The sequence below is a fragment of the Dermochelys coriacea genome, chromosome 16 (assembly GCF_009764565.3).
Source record: "Dermochelys coriacea isolate rDerCor1 chromosome 16, rDerCor1.pri.v4, whole genome shotgun sequence".
In the NCBI taxonomy this organism is placed as follows: Eukaryota; Metazoa; Chordata; order Testudines; family Dermochelyidae; genus Dermochelys; species Dermochelys coriacea.
In genome coordinates this window covers 25,809,568-25,837,263 of record NC_050083.1, presented here as the reverse complement: position 1 = coordinate 25,837,263, position 27,696 = coordinate 25,809,568, and the positions used below count along the sequence as shown (strand labels likewise).

At 39.4% G+C, this 27,696-nt stretch overlaps 2 protein-coding genes across 18 annotated transcripts in view; one reads left to right on the top strand and one right to left on the bottom strand.

Annotated features, from left to right (window-relative positions):
• ANGPTL2 (angiopoietin like 2) overlaps positions 1–4,998 on the top strand; it is a 46,327-nt gene extending 41,329 nt beyond the window's left edge. Inside the window, exons 3-5 of the mRNA XM_038375137.2 lie at positions 1,956–2,149; positions 2,594–2,864; positions 3,333–4,998. Of these exons, the coding sequence (XP_038231065.1) occupies positions 1,956–2,149; positions 2,594–2,864; positions 3,333–3,532 (665 nt within the window). The 3' untranslated portion in view covers positions 3,533–4,998. The remainder of the gene's footprint in view (positions 1–1,955; positions 2,150–2,593; positions 2,865–3,332) is intronic.
• RALGPS1 (Ral GEF with PH domain and SH3 binding motif 1) overlaps positions 1–27,696 on the bottom strand; it is a 443,114-nt gene that overhangs the window by 214,654 nt on the left and 200,764 nt on the right. The gene's annotated exons all lie outside the window — the stretch shown is intronic.

Here is a 27,696-nt window from a genome sequence, read left to right as displayed (position 1 = left end):
GTTACTAAGTAAGTGGATCCTGAATTCATGAATGTTTCTGATTTTCTTTTTGCAATATACCTAGGTGTTCAGATGGGCCTAGTTAGCCTACACTGAATTTTTGCAAAAGGATCAACAACAAAATCCAGAATTCTACTGGGCACTTTTTACCAATCAATTTTTTTTCCTTCCTGGGCACTCAGATGCTGCTCCCCTAGGAACTCAGATAACATGTTAAAGAAATGACAGTCTTTCCACACAGGATATTTTTTAAATCTATTTTAGTTTTACTTTACAGTCTGTTATATATTTCTAAGACATTCATTATCCTGAGATTGCTCTCAAATGTTTTTACTATATAGATTTTGTCTTTAAAGGTTAATTTAAAAAGTAAAAGTAAAGTTTTTTCTGTATTTAACAGCTATTTCCCTTATTTTGTTTTTTAAAAACTATAGCTGCAATTTTCAGAAGTGTCTAAGTGACACAGAAACAAATGGAGTCGTGCTCTTACATCACTTAGACGATTTTGAAAATTCTAGCCTGTATAAAGGGCACCAGGCTTTGGGGTGTATGCATGCATCCCAGTGTGTCTGTTACAACTCTTTGGCCATTTAAAACATGGAGCTGTAGCTGCAGGCAAATGGCTAGTACAGGCATGTAACCTATAAGAAACCAGGTTTAAGGCTTCTTTCCTCTAGGGCTGGGGCAGCAAACAGGAAGAACCCTGAGTCAGGGAAGTCGTAGAAGTGTGTGTCTCCATTAGTAGTCATTCCAGACCAGTGCTTAATTTGTAATGAAAGAGGTGCCAGGATGCAGGCAATTTTTTAACTTTCAGAACTGCCAAGTGCTGGGGCTATGAACTACCAAGCCTAGAGCCCTAGCAAAAATTAAGCACTGTTCCTGGCTACTAACAGGAATGGGCTATACGCTCTCCCTTCCCAGCTGGCTGGATGGTACACAATATTATGAATTAATTTGCTTTTGTTTGAAAATAAACCCAGCCTTGAAGAAAGGGTCTTTGACTACATGGTTGTTGGGAACTTTATTCTACTTTACCCTGCCACTGAGTTTGCCTTCTAGCTTACACACCTTAAAGCAGCTAACTCTTAAATTTCTGACCTGCCACATCTCAGAAGGCAGCACAAGACAGAATCCAGAGGGGAGTCTTCAAACAAGGACATGCTTAACGGGATTCAGTCTTCCTGACCACACAAATCCCATGCTTAAGGGCAAGGGACTTTCCCATGTGCTTCCAAGTGATCTTACCTGCTACTCTGCCTTTCCTGAACTATCCCCCTAAATATGACTGCCTCTGCATTTGCAGTGAATACCTTTCTCCTACCTGACTTGGATACTGTGAATTCTTTTTGCCAGGTGGTAGAACAATGCCATGCTCCATATTTTAAACCTACACTCCATACTTTACACTATGCATCCCTTCACAACGCTATTAAATCCAAATCACCAGCATGCATGCAAGTCTGAACATACTAGAAGTATCTTCTTCTTTTATAATTGCACTTCTACCACTATTTAGTCTTCTGTAATTCCAAGTATCCTTTATACTGAATAAGACTAAAAATTATGGCTATGATTTAGAAGATAGATTGCATAATCTGCCATGTTTTGTATACTGCATAAAGAAAACATGCAGGCAGCCAAGATCAATAAATTAATATATTGTATAAACAGCATACACAATATGGTTTGCCAAGGAATAAATGAAGTAAAAAGAGGTCAAGAACCTCATGAAACCAAATGAAGCCCAGGTCTGTGCAAGCTCACTACTGGACATTAAACCTTCCATAGGCAAAGGTGAAAATGTGTGTTTTTTAAGAAGACAGTTATACATAATACTTGACAGAAGCATGTCTAGTACATGCAAGGAAAAAAATGTTCCACATTCAAATATTTTCAGAAGACAAAGATGACAAGCACAATTATTTTCTGAATGCATAGTGTTTATTTTAAAACAGGACCATGGAGAGACTGTCTACAGGCATTAGAAGATGGCCATGACACCAGTTCCATCTATCTTGTGAAACCTGAAAATACAAATCGACTTATGCAGGTCTGGTGTGACCAACGACATGACCCTGGTGGCTGGACTGTCATTCAGAGACGACTCGATGGATCAGTCAACTTTTTCAGGAACTGGGATACTTACAAGGTTAGGACAAATGAAACTTGTTTTCTCTTTCCTGTCTTAATGGGAGATTTAGAGTTAAGAGCTTAGTAGGACTGAAAAAATAATTAGACATGTGAATAATGAGACCATCCACAGCTATGTTAGATAGGATACAACTACTTTTATAAGGAGTATACACTTACGCTTCAAGTTATAAACCAACCACTAACTGATAGGGTGGCAAGAAACTTCCCATTAGACAGATTATTCCATGAGTGTCCACTCCATAATCTCTTGTACCTTCCTCTGAAAAAATTTTCAGTGGTGTCAAGTGCTGAAATATACTTAGGGCCAAGGTGAAGTTGCACTGGAATTTCAAAATATGCCCATGTAGTCATTATCAAGGTGCCATGGTTAAGGATACATTGAGATTTAAAAGTAAAACATATATGCAACCGTAATCCATTTGTCACTATTTCTTCACAGCAAGGATTTGGTAACATAGATGGAGAGTACTGGCTGGGTTTAGAAAATATTTATTGGCTAACAAATCAAGGCAACTACAAACTGCTTGTAACTATGGAAGATTGGTCAGGTCGAAAAGTATTTGCTGAATATGCCAGTTTCAGACTGGAGCCAGAGAGTGAATATTACAAGTTGAGACTGGGTCGTTACAATGGCAACGCTGGGGATTCTTTCACTTGGCACAATGGGAAGCAGTTCACCACACTGGATAGAGACCATGATGTATACACAGGTATGAAGTGTTTAAAAAGAAAAAAAAACCTAAGGAAAATGGCAAGTCATAGAATGACATGATAGAAAATTATATTTAAACATATAATTAAAAACATTTACAAAAGCGAAAAACAAATCACTCTGATGATACACCAATTAATCCAGTAATCTAATGATTTTCATTGACAGATGACAAAAATCTTTTTAGTTTAAATATTTGATTTTATTTTAAAAATTAAGACCCGGATCCTGAAACTGGATCCTTGCAGGTGAATCTTGTACTAAAGTGGAGCTCCACTGAAGAGTCCACTTGAATAGTTTTGATTGCAGGATTGAGGACTGTAAAAGGAAGGTTTTGTGTGCCTTGCTGCTTACATCATCAGATTGATAGATTTAAAAATATCTATTTTTTTATGAAAGTTTTGCTAGTCTGCTCACTGCAAGATTTTCAGTTTCTATACTAATAACAGTCTGCTTTTCATTATAGGTAACTGTGCTCATTACCAAAAAGGAGGATGGTGGTACAATGCCTGTGCTCACTCAAACCTCAATGGAGTCTGGTATCGGGGAGGACACTATCGTAGTCGATACCAGGATGGTGTTTACTGGGCTGAATTCCGTGGTGGATCATATTCACTAAAGAAAGTTGTTATGATGATCAGGCCTAACCCCAACACGTTCCACTGAAAGAATTTTTTCCTCTTTTAATTTACTGTTTAAAACAGAACAATGAAATGGCAGTAATAGCTGCATGTGCTATCCGGAATACATCTTTATGGCAGCAAGGAATGTAAGATATTGTACATTTATTGCTACAATTTGAGGACTTGTATATTGTATTTTCAACATTCACTCTAGCAAAAACATACAATGTAAGTGATATAATAAACTTTCAGAACATCTTTCTTTGTACCAAAAATAATTAAGGTTCCTGTTTCTAGAACTGGGATTTGACATGGACTGTAGATAACACTTCTGGGTTTTATTCCCTGTAAATTATGTCTAGATTCTAAAAATACTGCCACAGCATCTAAATATTTTGTATTATGTATAAATATTCTCAAATACAGTACAATCTGTACAGCAAGAGTTTTATTCTTATTAGTAGGGATCATTTGACACAGGAAATCGCATCCTTTGAAACCATGTAGTTGGTATATGTACTGTAGGGTATTAGTGGGATTATTCCTAATTTAATTTTTATTAATTGTCATAGATAAAACAATCAGTAAATCATTTCAGTTTGTGGGCAGACACCCAAATAGTTACCATAATGATTAATCCAGTCTGTTGCTCTCACTCCTCTCTTGATGTACATGCCATCATTCTCAAAGATGACCCCTGATACAAACATTTTTGATCAAGGAAGGAAAATGAGTGTTTTTAAATTGAACTGCCTACATGTATTTATAAAGTAATCCAAACTTATAATGGCTATTGCATATTATATAGCCAACATGAATAATATTAATTCTCATATAAAACAATAGCCTAAATATTTAACATTATTTTATACTGAGCTACGTCATTACCTGCTGTGTAGCCACTGTAATCAGAAAATGGCTACAAATTAAAGGGGCTATCCAACTTTGCAGGCAAATGATGGATACCGATCTATATTCTATTTAATGTCCTTAGCCACAAGATTAAGATTCTTGGAAGAAAATATTTGTAACCAAGAACAATTATATTTGCCATATTTTACAATTATTAATGAGTACATTGTGTGTCAACATATTAAAGAGAATTACTCACTCATATTTATAACTAAAATCAATTGTGGAAACTTGGAGAATTTTAGAATTCTGCTGAGGTAGGTATGTAGAATAGATAATTGTTACAAATTAGAAACTACAGTGAAAACCATAAAATTTAGTGAAAGAATGTCTGAGAAAAACAAAAAAAGCTCTTGGCAATTTGGCATACCTTACAATAAGCCTGTGAGATTTTTTTTTTTTTACCATGTGCATATTATACTTTCCTCCCTTATTACCTCATTATTTCTTTACAAATGTATGATGTACATTAAAAACTGGTGATGCCTGATGTAGCATGTGTTGTATATAAATGAAAGTATGGTTTTTAATATATTATCAGATTATCCTTGTAATATTGCAAATTGGTAATAAAGCAACAAATGCTATTTTGATGTATTTAGATTCATTCTGGTATTTCAGTTCAGGCTAACTTTCAAAGTACAGGAAATGCTTTAACGCCACACAAGTCTACCATTGTTAATTTAAATCAAATCAATTCTGACTTCTAACTCTACACCATTAATGATTTGCTTTTCCCATTAAATGAATTGTCTACACATTTCAAGATCTACCAAAGCAGCTTCCTGCTGAGACAAGTACTGCACAACTCCTATCATCTCAGTCAAAGGGGAGAATATCTTTTGGATCAGCTGGTAGGGCTGCTTCCTATGGTCCACAAGGCTCATGATTCATGTCTTAGTTGCAGTAGTGCTCAAGATGCATACTCAACTAGTCCAGCTACCGGATGGGGGAACCTGGTTAATTTGTTAACTGCTAAACAGGGACTCTGTTAATTGTTTCTATCTGCTCTAGTTTCTGAACATTGGTTATCCCTAAGGGATTGAAACCATGACAAAAATCAAAAGTTGTATTTCTATGAAAACTCTTGTTCCTATTCAGCTGGAAAACAATTCACAGCATTTTCACACTGAAGTTTGTATTCTAAAGAACAGTTACTTACCTTACAGTAACTGTGGTTCTTCTAAAGAGTATGTGTCAATATGGATCCCACTGTAGGTGACTGGCAAGCAGAGTCCTCACTGGACGGTGGAAGTGAGGAGTATCAGCTGAATCAGTCAAACGAAGATTGACATACTGCTCACCTGAACGTGGCACCGAATTTGGCAGCCACATCATGGGCATAATGTTTCACAAATGTCAGTGGGTTACTCCACGTCGCAACCTTCCAGATCTCAGAGACTGGAATGTTTCTGAAGCAGGCAATAGATGCAGCCGGTGCTCTGGAACAATGTGCCTTGATATTCGAAGGGTTAACCAGCCAGCAGATGGCAGACTGAAATGTACTGTATGATTCACTTTGGAAAATCTCTGCAAAGAGATGGCTTAGCCTTTGGTTGGACCAGAAGTGGCCACAAAGGGGTGAGGAGACCACTGAAATGGCTTGGTCCTATTAAAGCAATAAAGCAAAGCTCTGGATAAGTCAGGATAGGCAGTTTCTTCTCTCTGGGTATCAAGTGTGGCTTCAGGAAGAAGACTGGCAAGGTTCAAGTGAAAGTCTGTCTCTGAGGTTGTCTTGAACTTGGGGTGTGGTTTCAACAATACCTTTTCTGTATGTCCATGGGTGGTCCTTCCATGAGAGCCTAGAGCTTGCTGACTTTGAGCTGACACAATGGCCACCAGAAACACAATCTTGGTGATGAGGTGGTGTATGGAACATTCTGATAGTGGCTCAATGAAAGGCTCCATGAACTTCCTGAGGACAACAATAACATCCCCTGAGGAAGCTGGGTCTATTCCTCCAGGGTGTGAAGGAGGCCCTTAAAGGAATTTAAAAACCATTAGATGTGAAAAGAAAGCGTGTAACTGCATCCATGCATGACACACTGATACTGCTGCAAGATGAACCTCTCCTGGGGTTCGGGAGTACCAAAGATGGTGCTCTACAGACTGAGTCCAATGTGCTCCTTGACCATCCAGTCAAATCTGCTGATGAGTCCTAGGAGCAAGATGGGTTGCTGATGAGAAGAAAGGCTGATGTCACCTTTTGTATCTCACACACTTCTTGGCATGATACTCAGTGTGTCTGGGAGGGTAGGGTGGAGTGCATGGTTCCTGCTGTGACTGAGGACAGTAGAACTGGAAGTATGATGTGGAGGTGTAAATCCCCAAGGCGAGTAGGGTAGCTTCTGAGTCCTTCAGCAAGTGAAGAGTGCTGTTAGTCAGTCCACTTTGTGAACAGCTCTGGTCTTCTAAGGGAAGTCCTTGATAGTGGCCGGTACTTCTCCTGGGATGCCTGATGCCTGGAGCCATAATACCTGCTGCATGGTTATGACGGTGGCCATACATGTGACCATGGTGTCTGAGGCATCCATTGATAAAGTAAGCCTATCTTAAATTACATCTTTAGGCTGCTCTCTCTTATCATGAGGGAGCTCTGCTAGGAAGGGAGTCTATCACAGAGTGGCTGGTCCCTTTAAGGGGAATCAGGGCCCAGTCTACCTGTTCAGGTTTCTATAAAAACAAACATCTCAGCCCTGCCTGTGCTATAATTAGCCAACTCCTGTCTGGAGGAGATGGAGTCAGGTGATCACCTAATGATCATAAAAAAGGATGATGAAATTCAGAGAGAGGAATTACTGGGAGCAGGTTGAGCTCCTGGGAAGGCCCTGACGCAGAGTATGCAGAAATCAGGAAACTCCAGTGAGAGGGATTCCAGGGAAAGTAGCATGGGAGTCAGTGCTCTACAATGGAGCAAAGAAAAAACTGAAAAATTAGCCCAGAAGGCAGGCTGGAGAGTAGCCCAAGAAGGGTGGAAGAACTTTTTGTTTGGCCTTTCAGTTGGACTTTTGTTTTCCCATGAGTTAAATTTGCTTAGTGACTTGGCTGGAGGGCCATATCACAAACTCTGAGCTGTGCGGGAAAGGGGAGCCACTAGAGGAAGAAACTGAGGCAGGGACTGTCTGCTGAACCATGTTTAACCAGAAGATGGCACAATGGGATGGTCCATGACAGAGGCACTCTGTTCTAATTAGTTAGTAAGGACTGGCAATTAGCCACATATATTTGCAATGAAGCTAAAGTGCATGGACCAGAAGTGGACAGGATGTCACACAGCCTGTGGGACTTCTCTGTAGTGATCACTGTTTTGATCTCTAATGTCTTGGTACTCCTCACAAGCAGCTCTTGAAATGCTTTATAGTCATCCAGTGTCAGCACCAATGCGAAGGATATCACTTTGTCCAGTGATGAAGTAGAGAGATCCTTTCATGGTGAGATGAGGCATTGTGTTGCTCTGCCCATCGATCTGGCTCCTTTCCTGTTCAGGGACGCTGGTGAGGAGAGAGACCTCTGCTTCAGTGATGGAGACTGGCTTCTCAACCCCTGTGATGGCTTGCCACAGAAAGCTACAGTGGCATACCACTGGAGTACACCTAACTTGCTGGATATTGACTGGACCCAATGCCATTCTTGGAAGGCTGATGGCAGCTAAGACCTGCAGGAGAAACGCATAGGTCTCTGGGCAGCATGAACCGCAGATTTTAGGGGGAAAGGTTTTATGTTCAATAACAGGGAGAACATATGTCTGGTGACAGTGAAGAGGAACAGGTCTCCTCTAGAGCCAGTGCCAATGTGTAAGGTACCCTCAGGTCTGTAGTGGTTCCAGTAGGTATCTCGGTGGATACGGGCCTGCCTAAGGCTGGGGTCAACGCTGTGGGAAGCATCAAAACTAGGATCAGTGCTAGCAGAGTCTACTGTGTTGCAGGCTGCGCCTTCTCTCCAGTCCTCAATGCCATGGGCGGTTTAGAGGACTGTCTGGTGGTCTTGCCTGTCCTAGTGGGAGAACATTGAGTTCCTTCTTAAGCTTCTACCTCAGCACTTGGATTGGACCCTTTCAGTCCCCAAGCTTGACCTTGGAAGTGTTGGTGTCAGTTTTGATGCTGATGTTAGGTTGACTTTTGTGCCGTATTCTCCCCGTCAGCCTTAAACGTCATCTGTCTATTTGACAAGGTGCTCAATGATAATGATTTGTCCTCTTGTAGGTCTCTGGAACTTGTTTCCTCAAGGCCTGAAGAGACCTTCATGGATTATTCCAGAAGATGAAGTTTCAGCCTTGCATCTTGCAACTTGCACATTTTCAAAGAGAAAGACAATCTTTCTGAGCATCTGCTCAGAATCTGAGATTATCCCCAACAGAAGAGACATCTACTGTGCCCAGCCATCAAGGGAATTAGCAGAATAGGCAGGGCTAACAGGGGAGTTTTGCGAGGGAATTTTCCAGGTGAATGAGGAGTAATTACGTGAACCTTGGGTAAGTTTCTTGTCTGCAGTGTTTGTGGTATGCTTGCTGCTTGATTGAAGTATACCATGTAGTCTATTTGGGAGACTGTGTGCTGACTGTGCGTGCTAAGCCTAGCGGCCTGCTAGGTAAGGCTGAGAGCTTCTTAATGAGGCTTTGATCTATAAGATCCTTTAGCACCTATCAACTATTAACCAGGGGGCAGGGCTACTCAGGAAGACCAGGACTTTAAAAAGCCCGCTTCTAAGTGACCAGAGGAGCTAGCGAATACGGGAGTTCTGCGAGGGAGTTTACAGAGGGAGAGTGCGTGTGCGTGTGTGTGGGGGGCTAGGTAACATTCTTTAAACATAAAGCCAAAAACAACCCCTGATTAAAAACAAAAACATCCACAACAAAGGAACGAGCTTCAGGAGTAAAAAAGAGAATGAAGGCAAAAGTCCAGCAACAGAGTGGAGGCTATCCAGTTTATTGCATCCAATGCAGCATGTATGATTACCTACCCTATGGGCGGGTGGCTTATCTGTGCATTCGCTGCAAGGAGCTCCTGGCCCTCAGAGACCATGTACGGGCTTTGGAGACCAGAGTGGTTGAACTGGAGGAGCTAAGGTAGACAGAGAAGTAAATAGATGAGACTTTTCAGGACACAGCAGAACAATTCCACCCCCAGTCTGACAGCCTCCTTACTGTTGGAGGTGGATGAAAGTCTCAGGGTTGGAGAACATCCAACTGGAGGTGGGGGGAAATAATTCCATAGGGACCCTCCTTCCAAATGATGTTGTGGTGTCCTCTTGCACTGAGGATACCTCTCCGGGGGGAGGGAACAACAGTTATTAGGAAGAGACTGGCAATAGTTATGGGGGATTCGATCATTAGAAACATAGATAGCTGGGTTTGCGATGACTGTGAGAACTGCACAGTGACTTGCCTGCCTGGTGGAAAGGTTGCAGATCTCTAGGGACATCTAGATAGACTTATGTGTAGTGCTGGGGAGGAGCCGGTGGTCGTGGTACATGTAGGTACCAATGACATAGGGAAGGATATGAGAGAGATTCATAGATTCATAGATACTAAGGTCAGAAGGGACCATTCTGATCATCTAGTCCGACCTCCTGCACAGCGCAGCCAACAGAATCTCACCCACCCACTCCTATGAAAAACCTCACCCATGTCTGAGCTATTGAAGTTCTTAAATCATGGTTCAAAGACTTCAAGGAGCAGAGAAGCCTCCCTCAAGTCAACCATGCCCCATGCTACAGAGGAAGGCGAAAAACCTCCAGGGCCTCTCCAATCTGCCCTGGAGGAAAATTCCTTCCCGACCCCAAATATGGCAATCAGCTAAACCCTGAGCATATGGGCAAGATTCACCAGCCAGATACCCAGGAAAGAATTTTCTATAGTAACTCAGATCCCATCCATCTAATATCCCATCTCAGGGGATTTGGCCTATTTACCCTGAATATTTAAAGACCAATTACTTACCAAAATCCCATTATCCCATCATACCATCTCCTCCATAAACTTATTGAGTAGAATCTTAAAACCAGATAGATCTTTTGCCCCCACTGCTTCCCTTGGAAGGTTATTCCAAAACTTCACTCCTCTGATGGTTAAAAACCTTCGTCTGATTTCAAGTCTAAACTTCCTGGCGGCCAGTTTATACCCATTTGTTCTTGTGTCCACATTGGTGCTGAGCTTAAATAATTCCTCTCCCTCTCCTATATTTATCCCTCTGATATATTTATAGAGAGCAATCATATCTCCCCTCAACCTTCTTTTAGTTAGGCTAAACAAGCCAAGCTCCTTAAGTCTCCTTTCATAAGACAAGTTTTCCATTCCTCGGATCATCCTAGTAGCCCTTCTCTGTACCTGCTCCAGTTTGAATTCATCCTTTTTAAACATGGGAGACCAGAACTGCACACAGTATTCTAGGTGAGGTGAGAGTTCCTAGAGGCCAAATTTAGGCTGCTAGGTAAGAAGTCTAGGACCTCCATGGTAGCATTCTTTGAAGTGCTTCCAGTTCCACATGCAGGGCCAGTTAGACAGGCAGAACTGCAGTGTCTCAATGGGTGGATGAGACAATGGTATAGGAAGGAGGGGTTTACATTTATTAGGGAAACATTCAGGGAGCCTATACAGGAAGGATGGGCTCCACCTAAACCAAAATCGAACCAGATTGCTGTCACTTAAAATTAAAAAGGTCGTGAGCAGTTTTTAAAATAAGGGCTGGGAGAAAACCGACAGGTGCACAGGAACACATGGTTCGGACAGAGACATCCCTTAGGGGAGGATCCATTAATGGAGATTCTCTATGTCCTAGTAAGGAAGAAAGGATGAAAGATGATAAAATACTGCTAGAATCTGATGAGCAACAGTCAAATGAAAAAAAAAGTCCATTCAATTACATCATTTAATGGCAGACAGCTAAAAAGTGACAAGTTTTTAAAGTGCTTAAAAACATAAGAATGGCCATACTGGGTCAGACGAAAGGTCCATCCAGCTCAGTATCCTGTCTACCAACAGTGGCCAACGCCAGGTGCCCCAGAGGGAGAGAACCTAACAGGTAATGATCAAGTGATCTCTCTCCTGCCATCCATCTCCACCCTCTGACAAACAGAGGCTAGGGACACCATTCCTTACCCATCCTGGCTAATAGCCATTAATGGACTTAACTCCATGAATTATCCAGTTCTCTTTTAAACCCTGTTATAGTCCTAGCCTTCACAACCTCCTCAGGCAAGGAGTTCCACAGGTTGTCTGTGTGCTGTGTATACTTATTACTTATATACCAATGCTAGAAGTTTAAATAATAAGAGTGAAATGAAGTGCCTTGTATTAAATGAGGATATTGATATAATAGGAATCACAGAAGCTTGGTAGAATGAGGAAATTCAATGGTACACGGTAATACCAGGGTACAAAATATATTGGAAGGACAGAACAGGTCGTACAGGTGGAGGAGTGGCACTATATGTGAAAGAAAGCATAGAATCAAATGAAGTAAAAATCTTAAATGAGCCAAACTGTACCACAGAATCTCGATGGATAGTAATTCCATGCTCAAATAATAAGAATATAGCAGTAGGGATACATTACCGACCACCCGACCAGGATGGTGATAGTGACTGTGAAATGCTCAGGGAGATGAGAGAGGCTATAAAATAAAAAACTCAATAATAATGGGGGATTTCAGCTATCCCCATATTGATTGGGTATATGTCACCTCAGGACAGGATGCAGAGACCAATCTACTAGAATTCTTTGAGGGGGTCAACAAGCATGTGGACAAGGGGGATCCAGTTGATAGAGTGCACTTAGATTTTCAGAAAGCCTTTGACAAGGTCCCTCGCCAATGGCTCTTAAGCAAAGTAAGCTGTCATGGGATAAGAGGGAAAGTCCTCTCATGGATCGGTAACTGGTTAAAAGATAGGAAACAAAGGGTAGGAATAAATGGTCAGTTTTCAGAATGGAGAGAGGTAAACAGTGCTGTCCCTTAGGGGTTTGCACTGAGACCAGTCCTATTCAACATATTCATAAATAATCAGGAAAAAGGGGTAAATAGTGAGGTGGCAAAATTTGCAGATGATGTAAAACACTCAAGATAATTAAGTCCCAGGCAAACTGCGAAGAGCTACAAAAGGATCTCACAAAACTAGGTGACTGGGCAGCAAAATGGCAGATGAAATTCGATGTTGATAAATGCAAAGTAATGCACATTGGAAAACATAACCCCAACTATACATATAATATGATGGGGTCTAAATTATCTGTTACCACTCAAGAAAGAGATCTTGGAGTCACTGTGGATAGTTCTCTGAACACATCCACTCAATGTGCAGTGGCAGTCAAAAAAGCGAACAGAATGTTGGGCATCATTAAGAAAGGGATAGATAAGACAGATAAATAAGATAGATAAATAAGATCATATTGCCTTTATAAAAATCCATTTGCAATGTGTGCAAATGTGGTTGCCCCATATCAAAAAAGATATATTGGAATTGGGAAAGGTTCAGAAAAGGGCAACAAAAATTATTAGGGGTATGGAACGGCTGCCATATGAGTAGTACTAAGACTGGGACTTTTCGGCTTGGAAAAGAAAGGACTGAGGGGGGATATGATGGAGGTCTATAAAATCATGACTAGTGTGGAGAAAGTGAATAAGGACATGTTAACTTGCATCTTTTCATAACACAAGAACTAGGGGTTACCAAATGAAATTAACAGGCAGCAGGTTTAAAACAAACAAAAGGAAATATTTCTTCACACAGTGCACAGTCAGCCTGTGGAACCCTTTGCCAGAGAATGTTGTGAAGGCCAAGACTAACCGGGTTTATTATTAGATAAGTCCATGGAGGATAGGTCCATCAATGACTATTAGCCAGGATGGGCAGGGATGGTGTCCCTAGCCTCTGTTTGCCAGAAGCTGGAAATGAGCGACAGGAAATGAATCACTTGATGATTACCGGTTATGTTCATTCTTTCTGGTGCACCTGGCATTGGCTAATGACAGGATACTGGGCTAGATCATTGGTTCCCAAACTGGGGCATGCGCCCCCCTGGGGAGGCGTGAAGAAATTCCAAGGGGGGGTGTGAGGCTGCTGGGCCCTTGAGCTCCTGGCCGGGGAGGCTAGCCCTGGCCCCTCCCCTCCTGTCCACCCTCCCCCAAAGCCACGCAGGCAGCACCGCTTGCGCCTGCCCACCTCCCAGGCTTTCCAATAAGCCAGTCCTGCCGCTCTGAGCAGCCTGGTAAGGGGGGGAGGGGAGGCTGGATAAGGGGCAGGAGGTGACAGGGGGGCAGTCAGGGGACAGGGAGCAGTTGGATTGGGTGGAGGTTCTGTGGGGGTGATCAGGAGACAGAGAGCAGAGGGGGGTTGGATAGGCGTGGGAGTCCCGGGGGACCTGTCAGGGGTTGGAGGTGTGAATAGGGGTTGAGGCAGTCAGGAGACAGGGAGCAGGGGCGGTTGGATAGGGGGTGTGGTCCCACGGGGGGGTGGTCAGGGGACAAGGATGTTATAAATGTTATAAAAGGGGCTGTTGGATGATGGTAAAGGAGAGGTGGGGGGTGTGAGGGTTTCTCAAAAATTAAAAAGGGGGCATGATGCTGAAAAGTTTGGGAACCACTGGGCTAGATGGACCTTTGGTCTGACCCAGTATGGCCTGTTCCTATTATTCTCATCTCAGAGAGCCAGCTCTACAGCTCCTCCCTTCAGTATGTTTCTTTCACTTCTCCCCAGACCTAGATTACCTCTTCACCCACAGCACTAGTCTGCCCCTCTTCAGCTGTTACAGCCAATATATATAAGCAGCTGCACCTGTGCCAGCCAATCAATTGCTTTCCAATCGGGCACTCCTCGTAGCAGACGTTACTCTCTTGATTACTCACCTGCTTCTTTAAAATGGTGCCTTCAAACTGGGCTCAAGATCAGAACTTTGTGGACTTGTTGATTATTATTAGGGCTGTCAAGTGATTAAAAAATTAATCATGTTTAATCGTGCGATTAATCGTGCTGTTAAAAGATTTATTTTAAATATTTTTGGAGGTTTAAATAGATTAATATCAATTGAAACACAGAATACGATGTGTACAGTGCTCACTATATATATATTTTTGATTACAAATATTTGCACTGTAAAAAACAAAAAAATTATTTTTCAATTCACCTCATACAAGTACTGTAGAGTGCAATCTCTTGATCATGAAAGTTGAACTTACAAATGTAGACTTATGTACAAAAAACCTGCATTCAAAAATAAAAGAATGTAAAACTTTAGAGCAGGGGCTGCAGGAAGCGGCATGGGCCGAGGGATGTGCTGGCAGCCCTTCCTGCAGCCCCATTGGCCTGGGACGGCGAATCACGACCAGAAGGAGCTGCAATCGGCCGAACCTGTGGACACAGCAGGTAAACAAACTGGCCCAGCCAGCCAGGGGCTTTCCCTGGCAGGCCGGGTGCCAAAGGTTGCCGATCCCTGCTTTAGAGCCTACAAGTCCACTCATTCCTACTTCTTGGTCAGTCAATCACTCAGACAAACATGGTTGGTTACAATTTGCAAGAGATAATGCTGCCTGCTTCTTGTTTACAGTGTCACCTGAAACTGAGAACAGGCATTTGCATGGCACTGTTGTAGCTGGAGTTGCAAGATATTTATGAGCCAGATGCGCTAAAGATTCATATGTCCCTTCATGTTTCAACCACCATTCCAGAAGACATGCTTCCATGCTGATGATGGGTTCTGATTGATAACGATCCAAAGCAGTGTGGACTGACGCATGTTCATTTTCATCATCTTTGTCAGATGCCACCAGCAGAAGGTTGATTTTCTTTTTTGGTGGTTTGGATTCTGTAGTTTCTGCATCAGAGTGTTGCTCTTTTAAGACTCCTAAAAGCATGCTCCACACCTCGTCCCTCTCAGATTTTGGAAGGCATTTCAGATTCTTAAACCTTGGGTCGAGTGCTGTAGCTATTTTTCAAAATCTCACATCGGTACCTTCTTTGCATTTTGTAAATCTGTTGTGAAATTGTTCTTAAAATGAACATGTGCTGGGTCATCATCAGAGACTGCTATAACATGAAATATATGCAGAATGCGGGTAAAACAAAGCCGGAGACGTGAAATGCTCTTCCCTCCATCCCCCCCAAGGAGTAGAGTCACAAATTTAATTGATGCATTATTTTTTTAACAAGCTTCGTCAGCATGTAAGCATGTCCTCTGGAATGGTGGCTGAAGCATGAAGGGGTATATGAATGTTTAGCATATCTGGCATGTCCATGTCCTTGCAACGCTGGCTACAGAAGTCCCATGCGAACACCTGTTCTCACTTTCAGGTGACATTGTAAATAAGAAGCAGGCAGCAGACTCTCCCATCAATGTAAACAAACTTGTTTGTCTTACCAATTGGCAGAATAGGAAGTAGGACTGAGTGGACTTGTAGGTTCTAAAGTTTTACACTGTTTTGGATTTGAGTGTAGTTATGTAACCAAAAAAAATCTGCATTTATAAGTTACTTTCACAATAAAGAGACTGTACTTCAGTATTTGTATGAGGTGAATTGAAAAATACTATTTCTTTTGTTTATGATTTTTACAGTGCATATATTTGTAATCAAAAATAATAATATAAAGTAAGCACTGTGCATTTTGTATTCTGTGTTGTAATTGAAATCAATATTGAAAATGTAGAGAAACATCCAAAAATATTTCAAAAATGTCAATTGGTATTCTATTGTTAAGTGTGCGATTAATCGCAATTAATTTTTTTTTAGTTAATTGCATGAGTTAGCTGCGATTAATTGACAGCCCTAATTATTATGTTCCAGCACTCTTGTACTCAATACAGCAATATCTAATTGGCTCCCTTTCAACAAAGGCAATCTATTCTTTCTTTTTATGACCAATTAGCGAGGGAGAAACATTCAGATTAAACCACTTAATTTGCTAAATGTTTCTGGCACTTTGGGATAATGCATGCCTTGCCAGTTACTATCCTAACATATATGGCATGGGGATGGTATGGAGTCTTATAAAGTGAAGCAAACAATTTTCACTCATCATCTCACAAAAAGCTGTTGTTACAGCTATTGCATGTCCATATGCTAACTTCTGTTACTAACCGACTCTCTAGACTCCCACCAACTGCCAGTGGCCTCTGCCAAAGCTACAATCCTTTTGTTTTTGGACGACTGAGTATGACTCTTTACAGAACCCCTGATAAGACTCCCTCATCAGTTATACCAGTCAATGAGTTAAGAGATATAAGGATATATATCTCTCCTTTTCCTGTCTTCCTGCGCGAGGCTTTTGACTCAGGGAATTACTGAAAAATAACTTATTTTTAAGAGGAATAAATACATAGTTTCTGCCTAAATTCCATCAAATATTTTTGTGATAAGGTTATTCTTACAAGTTACACAATTTACTATTTCTTTCAGAGTTGGAACCTCTCACTTCTGGGGAGCAAACTTGTTGACTGGAAAAAACAACAAATTCCTATAGTCCTTTTTTAAAAACAAAAAGAAATATAGACTCTTGCATATTCTCCATCAATGGGGAGTTTGAATATCAGTAACTTGGAGGCAATGGCTCAGTGACACACTTTTCAGATTGCAATATTTCAGATCATTTCACGTGCCGAAAATAATATAAATATTAGTTAACAGTAATTTTGTAAGTGGCAGTAAAAGCAATCTCCCTTAAGAGGAATAAAAAACATTTAATGATTGAAATACAGAAATTATACAAGACTGTAAAATTAATCCAAATTTCAACCCTCTTTTGTATATGTATTATTATACAGTTTTTATTACCTGAACCCATGCTATTTTTTCGACGACCCCCGTCTTATTCTGTGTACTGAATGAAATGTGCTCAGGAAGTGAGTCATGGTTGTGCAGTGAATGAGGCTGTTTTCTGTTAAGTTCACTTATTACAGAATTTGAAAGATGTGTAGTGAATAAGACAGGGAATTGCATGAAGGAAACAGATGGCTTTATGGTTTATTATTTTTATTATTTATTTGTATTATGGTAGTGCCTAAGAGCCCAAGTCATGAACCAGGGCCCCATTTTGCTACGCGCTGTACAAACACAGAACAAAAAGACAGTTTCTGCCCCAACAAACTTATAAGCTAAGTATAAGATAAGACACTTGAATGACATCCTGAATGGGTACATATTTAATATTACCTTCACCACACAACATGTAACCCCATGCCTTATTCAGTACACACTATCCAAAACCTGCCTGGAATAATAATTTATTAATTTCCTCACAGGCCTTTCTATGGTGCTCATCACAACAAGTGAAATGGACTGATGGTCTTATCTCCATTTTACAGATGAGGAACTGTGGCACAGAGGAAAATATATACAAAATTGTCTAGTGACAACTAATTTTGGTTGCCTAACTTGAGACACCTATGGCCTGATTTTTCAGAGTAGTTAGCGTTTTTACAGCACGTTCTATGTTCAATGAACAACTTCCATTGATTGATCTGGACATGGCAGTGAATGAGGACAAACACACGGATGTATTTTAAGTGGCAGGCCACAACCTTATTCAACTTATCCCAGGGGAGGGCATTATGCACGCTGTCACACATGCTCTCACATACCAGGCAATTTAAGTGAGTTCCAGTGCAGGGGTTACTGGGTTCCTATCACATAAACCATAACTCAGGGTAGACTTTCCTCAGCCTACAGCTAGGACTTCGCTCACTCATCTGATTCCTACCACTTGCCTCACAAACCCCTGCAAAGGGGACAGAGGATAGTAAAGGGGGGTATTTCAGTCTGTGAAGGCCAAAAGGTTTCCCTTATCCCATGAATACAGCACCCATCAGCAAAATCTCACGTCTTTTACTTCAGAGAACTGTTCCTTTTATCCTTTTAACTACACTGGAAACTGGCTGTAAGTTGTGATGAACTAACATTCCTACTAAGTATTACAACTAATTACTAAATCCTACTCCTATTTAATGTAACTGTGTCTCCAAGATGCTGTGAGGAAGGTGAAAAAATCCACCAGGCCCACACCAATTTGGCCCCTACAGGAACAAAATATTTCTTCCTGACCTCAAAAAAGGCAATGAGTCAGACCTGCAGCAGCCACAGAACTTAGCTCCAAAGCTACCAGAGTGAGGCTGCTGCATGGAGCAAAAAAAAGGCTCCATTCAGCCCAGACTACAGTTTAAATTAATGAAAGGGGAGAGTGAGGGACCTATCAGCTCCTCTCCTGTCCCAGCAGCCAATGAGAGATTAGAGACTCTGAAGGGGGAGGAGCCACTGCTGCATCCCTCAGCTTACATTCTTCCCCTTTCTGTTGGGGCTGTCCTTATCACCATCAGCCCCATCAAGTTTTCCACCCATTGAGCAGGCACCTCAATTGCAGTTATGAGTGCTCAGCACTGCTGCAAACCAGATCCCAGGGTGCTCACGTTAAGCGCCTAGAAAATGAAGAACACACAATGAATGAAAGGTTTTGACTCTTCCAGCAGTACATAGGAACACTGTATCAGAGGCAGGGATAAAACTAAATTCTCCAGGGTGCAATTTCAACTGCCTTAACCATAAGACATCCTTTTTTCTTCCTGCAGCCCCTGCCTCGTTCACTTACACCCTTTCAAAATCTGCAAAAAATGAAGAACAGATCCGACAGACAACAGCATCATTCACTATAGAACCCTAATTCATTTCCCCAGCAGAGTTTATTCTGTATTCTGAATAAGGCAGAAAAGTAGTAGAAAAATAGTATTTGATCATGTAATTAAAGACTGTATCATAATGCATACACACAAGGAGTGTAAATAAAGGTTGCACAGGCAACCTTAATTCTTGCATTTCCTAACTTTTAGAAGCTTGACTTTGCAACTTTCACTTTCTTTTATTGTAGCTTTCTGTATAATATTTCTATGTATATTATAAATCTGAAACCAACATGCAATGCCCCTAACCTAAAATAAAATTACGTGATTTTTTTATTGCACCCCTTTCATTCTTTTCTTCTAGCCCTCTTAACTGTGTAGAAAAGCTTCAAAAATGCGACCAGAGTATAACGTAAAGGTACAGAAACCAAAAAACAAAATGAACTCCAATTTATTATTTTTAAAAAATCTTATTATTTTTCAGCAAAGTGCATGACTTTTTGAGGCTTGACTCAAGATTTAGTGAAAACTTAGGGGCTTAGCAAGTCTGTACAAAGTAGGTATTAAACAAATGTATTAGTTTCAGGATTTATTTAGATGCACTTCATGGTAATAATTTTTGTAGTATTAAATGTGTCTGCATCTCTATAGTGTTCCCTGAAATAATTCACAATAAGGGTTAACAAGACAGTATTCCAGTAGATTTTTAAAAGTAATATAAAAAAAACCCATCACTGGGAATATATAACTGACGCAAACGACCAGTAAAGGAAAGAAAACCTTTTATAGGTTTTGGAAAAGGTTTCGGAATAAACCTCCTCAAACACTTGCTTCCCAAAACCACAAATATTATGCTGTATTCAGCTAAAATTGAACCTCATAATCTTTAATATGAATAAAGAAGTATTTCCCCTCTCTCCTCCTAGAAATAAAAATTACAGGCAGAGAAGGACCCAGAAATATGCACATTTCCTTTGACATTAATACGACTAATTTACTTTCAGCTCTCCTTATTGCTTTGTTTGCTTCTTGACTATGACATGTTGCCACTCTCCCCCTATACAAAGATAGATCATACATACTGGTATTTTTTTAAATTCACTTTGTGCTTTCAGATGTTGGATTTGCTGTTTGCCCTCACTAAAAGTCGCAAGAAATACAGCAGCTGCCTATGTTAAAATTACATCATTTGTTAGTTTGTAAAGTTACAAAATTAATTTAGTTTCTTGCATACCTCACTTCCATGTGTGTTGAGATCATGCCAGTTAATTGATTTTAATGTAATAAGAGTATACCACACATTAGCAGGGTTAGAGGACTACCCCTCCGTTAGGCTGTATGCTGTACTGGAAACAGTATATGCTGGCACTCCAGAACTTACAGTGGTCAGAATTTTCTAATAATGATGCACAGAGGAACTATTTACTGGCAATCAAAGTCTCTCTCAGGAAAGCAGATGAATGCATTTACAATGAGGAAGACTTTAACCATGGAAGCTCTACATTCAAGTCCACTGGATGGAAATAACATTTAAAATCCAAACTGAAGTCAAAGGAATTACATCAGGCATAAATTTACCCCAAGTCTTTATCATCATGGCTTCCCTTGATATACAACTATTTTATAATGAAAATACTGAGGTCAGAAATTGTAAAGTTCATTTCAAATAGTGTAATGTATAAAGGTACACGAGCAAGTATATGAATTACTTACTTCTGAATTATGCAGCATTATTGTAGATGTGTTGGTCCAAGGATATTAGCTAGACAAGGTGGGTGAGGTAATATCTATTATTGGATCAACTTCTGTTGGAGAGAGACACAAGCTTTTGAGCTTATACAGAGCTCTTCTTCAGGTCAAATTCACTCTGTGTGAGCTCAAAAGCTTGTATCTCTCTCACCAACAGAAATTGGTCCCATAAAAGATATTACCTCTCCCACCTTGTCTCTCTTATTTCTGAATTGTCACTTTCAGATAATTAAAACACTAATGCTTAGAGTCAAGTTCAGTTCCCCAATTCAGGCACTGCTCCCATTGACTTCAACAGGAGTCAGAACCTAAGAGTAGAAGATATACGTAAGAACTAAATATCCCTGTCATGTCCCACTGCTGTCCTTCAATATTGCCAAAGGGATACAATCACTTCTGCTCCACTATTTCCAGTACGTGAAATGATTCTAAGATGATTATATGTTGTGGTCATTTTGAAATGAATCTATATTCTTCAGTAACAGTTCAATTCAAGTTTTAATAATCAAAGATATTGTACACACACCACCAGATACAATACTGTAGCAGTTTACCTCTTAGCTCCACAAATAAAATAAAATCAATCAAGCTGAGTTTAATGAAAAAGCAAAATAGATTTTGTTTTGAGTGTCATCCCCTAATAAGCAGATTGCCACAAGGGATACACAAAATTGATACACTCCAATCCAACTAATAGAAATGGGTAAAGACCATACTGCATCTTTTTCACAGTAGGGTAAGCAAGGCTACCCTGACACATTTTCAGCATGCTAGGAGCTGCACAGCTGAATACTACCAACAGTGTCCAGATAAAAGTTTATCTCCCTATTATTAAAGCAAATTGCTGGAGAAAGCAATTTTTAACTTTCATACTTAAATGTCCATTTCAAAGAAGTCCTTCCATAAAACTCTTCTGTCATCACTCAGGGCTGTTATACCCATTGTTATATCCAAAGAAAAGGGGGGGGTGACCTTTTAATAGTTTCTCTACAAGAGAAACTATTAAGTACACAATAGAATAGCACCCTCCCCAACACACACACACACACACACACACACACACACACACACACCTCTTTGTCTTCCCTATGGCACACAGTATGAAAAGACCACCTTCAATGAAAATTGGAAAATTCAGTGACCAACCACAGTACCCATAAATTTTCAAACAAGACTGCAATTATTTCCCAGACCAACCTATGGCTAAATGCTTCCAACACTCCAGACCACAGTCTTGCTGATCTCAAGATTTTTCTAACTTGGAAGATCTGTCTGAAAAGAAAAAAATTCTACAGCAAAGTTTTAAAAATAGTTTAAAATAGTGGTTTTAAACATGGAACAGACTAAATCCATTTAACATCTTACAGAGAGTGTGGTTATGAATATTATTTTACTTGCTTAGACTGTGCTCATTTAAAACTTCAAGCAAAGTTTTAATTTTTCTTTCCAGTTACATACACACACACACACATTCAATAACTATGTTAAGGTAGAGTTAAGGTGGACAGTACATTGCAGTAATTTAGGGTAAACAATATTATAGGGATGTTGTAATTATCCCAAACCCCATTGATATAAACCCAGGAAATTAAGTTAAGGTTAAACTTAAACCTAACAGAAATCCAAACATATTAAGGTAAGAAATGCACAGTTAAAGCAACCAACCTTAAGTCTGTCCTTTAGTGGCACCATGAATGAAAAAAAGGGGAAAAAAGCTAATGTGTTTTTAAAAATCAGTTTTTATCTAATTCTAAAAAACTAACATGTACATGACTTTGATGCACATTAACTATGTGGGAAATCTGAAGTCTGTTATTCTGTAACGGACATACTTAGGGGCAAAAATAAAGTTGTAGCACTGGGTACTAAATTCCTTAAAGGACCCATTTTAATTAACTATAAACTCTAAAATAAATAACAGCTGTACGTGTTAATTCTGAGAAAAATGTATTCTGTACCAAAGAGTAAGTGATGTAAATTTGGAGAGGGTATACTGTATTTTTCATAATTTTAAAGCCAGAAGGGAAAATTAAATAATCTAGTCCAACTTCCTATATAACACAGGCTATAGAATTTCATCCAGTTATCCCAGTATTGAGTCCAATTACTTAAGTTTGAATATCTTCCAGAAAGGGTACTGGTCTAGATTTAAAGATACTTAGATAGAGAATCCACCACCTCCCTTGCTAGTTGCGCCACTGGTTAATTACCCTCACGGTTAAACAGTTGTGCCTTATTTCTAATTTGAATTTGTCTGGGGTCAATTTTCAGCTATTGGTTCTTGTTATGCCTTTTTCTGCTAGAGTAAAGAGCCTTTTAGTATCCAATAATTTCTCCCTATGAAGATATTTATACATCGTAATCAAGTCACCTCTCAATCTTCTTTCTGATAAATTAGATAGATTGAGCTCTTTCAGTGTTTCACTGTATGGCATTTTCTCTAGCCCTCAGATAATTTTTATGGCTCTTTTCTGCATTCTATCCAATAGTTCAACATCCTTCTTAAAATGTGGACACCAGAACTGGACACAGTATTCCAGTATCAGTCTCCTCAACTCTGTACACAGAGGCAAAAATCACCTCCCTACTCCTATTCCTCAATCCCAATTTTCATTCAAGGATCACATTAGCTCTTTTTGCCATAGCATTGTACTGGGAGCTAATGTTCACTTGCTTGTCCACTATGACGCCTAAAATCCTTTTCAGGGTCACTGCTTTCCAGAATATAGTTCCCGCATTCTGTGGCTACAGCCTGCACTCTTTGTTCATAGATGCATGACCTTGCTTTTGGCTATCTTAAAACACATTTTGTTTGAGTAGGCCTAGTTTATCAGGAAATCCAGATTACTCTGAATGACTGCCCTATTATAATTACTTGACACCTTGTACAGGACAGCAGATCACACTCATGATACAAGGACATAATTGTGTTTCTTTCCTAACATAAAACAGAAATATTTATTGAACACGTCATCCTTCTTCTGTAGTGATATTAAAATTCTACGATCTCTATCAAGTAATGAGCCTACACCTTTGTTAGGATTTCTTCTATTCCCGATATACCTAATCCCTGCTTTAAGTGCGTAACTCAACTCAGCATTAACTAAAGCTTCCGTAATGAGACAGAAAGTGGTAGCACATACAAGCTGACGGCCTGTTGAGTGGCCTTTGTAAAATGTGTTTGTTACCACTTGCTACCCTGGTTGAAAGTCTTAAGAAGAGAGACTAAAGACTTAAGAAGAGAGACTAAAGAGACTAAGGGAGAATACATTTTCCCTTTACCACTAAAAGTAACTCCTTCAAGTCATATATGGCACATTAGTAGGAGAGAAGTATACGGGGAAGTTTGCTGCTGCCTACATTGTACCTGTTTTGTCCTTGTTCTTCAGTCTATTACCAATACTATATTCACTAAAGAACAAATTGTCAACAACTGTCAAATGTACCATTAGATCTGGTACTGGGAAATAACATGGAGTCAGCATGCACAAGTAATAAGTACTGAACAAGGAGCAAGGGCGATAATCAATGTTAGGTCAGTATTCCAATTACAAACCTCCTTTTTAAGATATTTCTAATTTTGCTGTGATAATTTTAACACTAGAGCTTGGAGCAAACTTACCCCAAAGCCAAATGCACTTTTTCAGTGACAGACTGAGATTGTGTGCCCAAACATACACATTTTTAGAGAGTTTTTTTTAAAATCATTCTGCTTGTTTTAAAGCTTTATGAGTGTTTTATGAGTTTTCAAAACCTGCAAGTTATAGTGATACTTATTTTTTTGATAGCTTTACTTTCAAATGAATATTTTCATGGGGCATTGATCTAGAATGCACCTTAGAGCGCTGGAGTAATATGGAAGAAACATATTGACAGAAACAAAGTCACTTAATTCAGAAATGTGGTTTTGCAGTGCCCACACACCAATGCTTTCCAAATTAAATTTCATAAAGATTTAGCAAGTGGACATAATGCATAGCTAATGTTTATAACCTGCCACCAAACCAGTTCTGAGACTGAAAGAAAAACAATAAAAAATTCATTCTTATGTAGATGAGTAATAACTATTAGCAATTTTTAAATACATATTTTCATGAGATTAAAGATATGTTTATGACAATCATTCCAGAGTTTTCAGGACAGATGAAATACCACAAATTTTAAAACTCAATAAAGATGGCTTACAAAAATCATAAAAAAGTAGGGCTGTCAATTAATCGCAGTTAACTCATGTGATTAACTCAAAAAATTAATTGCTATTAAAAAATTAATTGGGATTAATCACACTTATAACAATAGAATACCAATTTAAATTTTAAAAATATTTTGGATGTTTTTCTACATTTTCAATATTGATTTAAATTAAAACAGAATACAAAGTGCACAGTGCTCACTGCATATTATTTTTTATTGCACATATATGCACTGTAAAAAATATAAACAAAAGAAATAGTATTTTTCAATTCACCTCATACAAATACTGAAGTACAGTCTCTTTATTGTGAAAGTAACTTATAAATGCAGATTTTTTTGGTTACATAACTACACTCAAATCCAAAACAGTGTAAAACTTTAGAACCTACAAGTCCACTCAGTCCTACTTCCTATTCTGCCAATTGGTAAGACAAACAAGTTTGTTTACATTGATGGGAGAGTCTGCTGCCTGCTTCTTATTTACAATGTCACCTGAAAGTGAGAACAGGTGTTCGCATGGGACTTCTGTAGCCAGCGTTGCAAGGACATGGACATGCCAGATATGCTAAACATTCATATACCCCTTCATGCTTCAGCCACCATTCCAGAGGACATGCTTACATGCTGACGAAGCTTGTTAAAAAAATAATGCATCAATTAAATTTGTGACTCTACTCCTTGGGGGGATGGAGGGGAAAGAATTGCACGTCTCCTGCTTTGTTTTACCCACATTCTGCATATATTTCATGCCATAGCAGTCTCGGATGATGACCCAGCACATGTTCATTTTAAGAACAATTTCACAACAGATTTGACAAAATGCAAAGAAGATACTGATGTGAGATTTTGAAAAATAGCTACAGCACTCGACCCAAGGTTTAGGAATCTGAAGTGCCTTCCAAAATCTGAGAGGGACGAGGTTTGGAGCATGCTTTTAGGAGTCTTAAAAGAGCAACACTCTGATGCAGAAACTACAGAATCCAAACCACCAAAAAAGAAAATCAACCTTCTGCTGGTGGCATCTGACAAAGATGATGAAAATGAACATGCGTCAGTCCACGTTGCTTTGGGTCGTTATCAATCAGAACCCATCATCAGCATGGAAGCATGTCTTCTGGAATGGTGGTTGAAGCATGAAGGGACATATGAATCTTTAGCGCATCTGGCTCATAAATATCTTGCAACTCCAGCTACAACAGTGCCATGCAAACGCCTGTTCTCAGTTTCAGGTGATTTTGTAAACAAGAAGCAGGCAGCATTATCTCCTGCAAATTGTAACCAACCTTGTTTGTCTGAGTGATTGGCTGACCAAGAAGTAGGACTAAGTGAACCTGCAGGCTCTAAAATTTTACTTTCTTTTATTTTTTAATGCAGTTTTTTTTTGTAAAAAATTTTACATTTGTAAGTTCAGCTTTCATGATAAAGAGATTGCACTACAATACTTGTAATAGGTGAATTGAAAAATACGTTTTTTTTGTTTTTTACAGTGCAAATATTTGTAATAATAAATAAATATAAAGTGAGCACTGTACACTTTGTATTTTGTGTTGTAATTGAAATTAATGTATTTGAAAATGTAGTAAACATCCAAAAATATTTAAAATAAATGGTATTCTATTGTTGTTTAAGAGTGCGATTAATCAGGATTAATTTTTTAATCGCTTTACATCCCTATAAAAAAGAGAAATGAATAGCCACTAATCTGGTTAAATAACATTTTATTATTAAGATTGTGACACAAATTAACAGAAGCCTGGAATTCAAAGTTAAGGCTGATCTTCCCTCCGATATCAAGAGGGAAGGATGAAGATATAAAGAGCTAAGAAGAAAACTGGCAGGAGAAATGAGATAAATGTATTACAGAAATGCATTCCTATAAAGTTGCTTGTACAGCAATTATGTAAACTTTCTTCTTTAGATAAAACACTTTCAATGAAACATTCCCACTAACAAAAAAGAAAAGGAGTACTTGTGGCACCTTAGAGACTAACAAATTTCTTTCAGCATAAGCTTTCATGAGCAACAGCTCACTAACACGGCTGCTACTCTGAAACCTGTTATTCCCACTAACAACTGTCCATGTCTTCAAAGACCTAAGTTAAGTCTCACCTAGAATAATAGTTTGTTACACCCCTAAATTCCTCTGGTTAGAAGGTCAAAAGCACTACTCTGAAGTTCAGTTGGAACTGAAATCATGTCAACGTACAGTATATAAACAAAGGATGGGGAAGTGGCTAAAGCACAAGACTGGGAATCAGGCTGAGTTCTACTTTTAATTCTGCCACTACTTTCTGTCTGACCTTTGGTAAATAATTTCAAATTTTTGTGCATTAGTTTCTTCAGCATAAAATGAGACAATCACCCTTACCTCATAGGGAGTTATGAGGCTAACTTCATTAATGTTTGTCATGCAATTTGAGGCCTTTGGATGAAAGACACTATAGAAGTGCAAAGTCCTATAATAAGTAGAACTGGCAATGTCATCTGTTGTTAAGTGTGCTTATATTCCTTTATAACGCGCTGTTTTCAGCAGCTTACAACTTTGCCATACTTTAACCTGAAAATTTCCATGCTGGATGTCTGTGAATCACAGGACCGTTAGTGTTCACTACTCTGTGACAGCAGCTTGTATCAGGCCAGACATACTCACTACACCTAACACATTGTTGTCATAAACTGTATCTAAAACGTGTCATGTAATCCATCATACACAAACTGGTAACACCTGGTCCCAAAAAAAATTAGTGTGTGGTGTATGT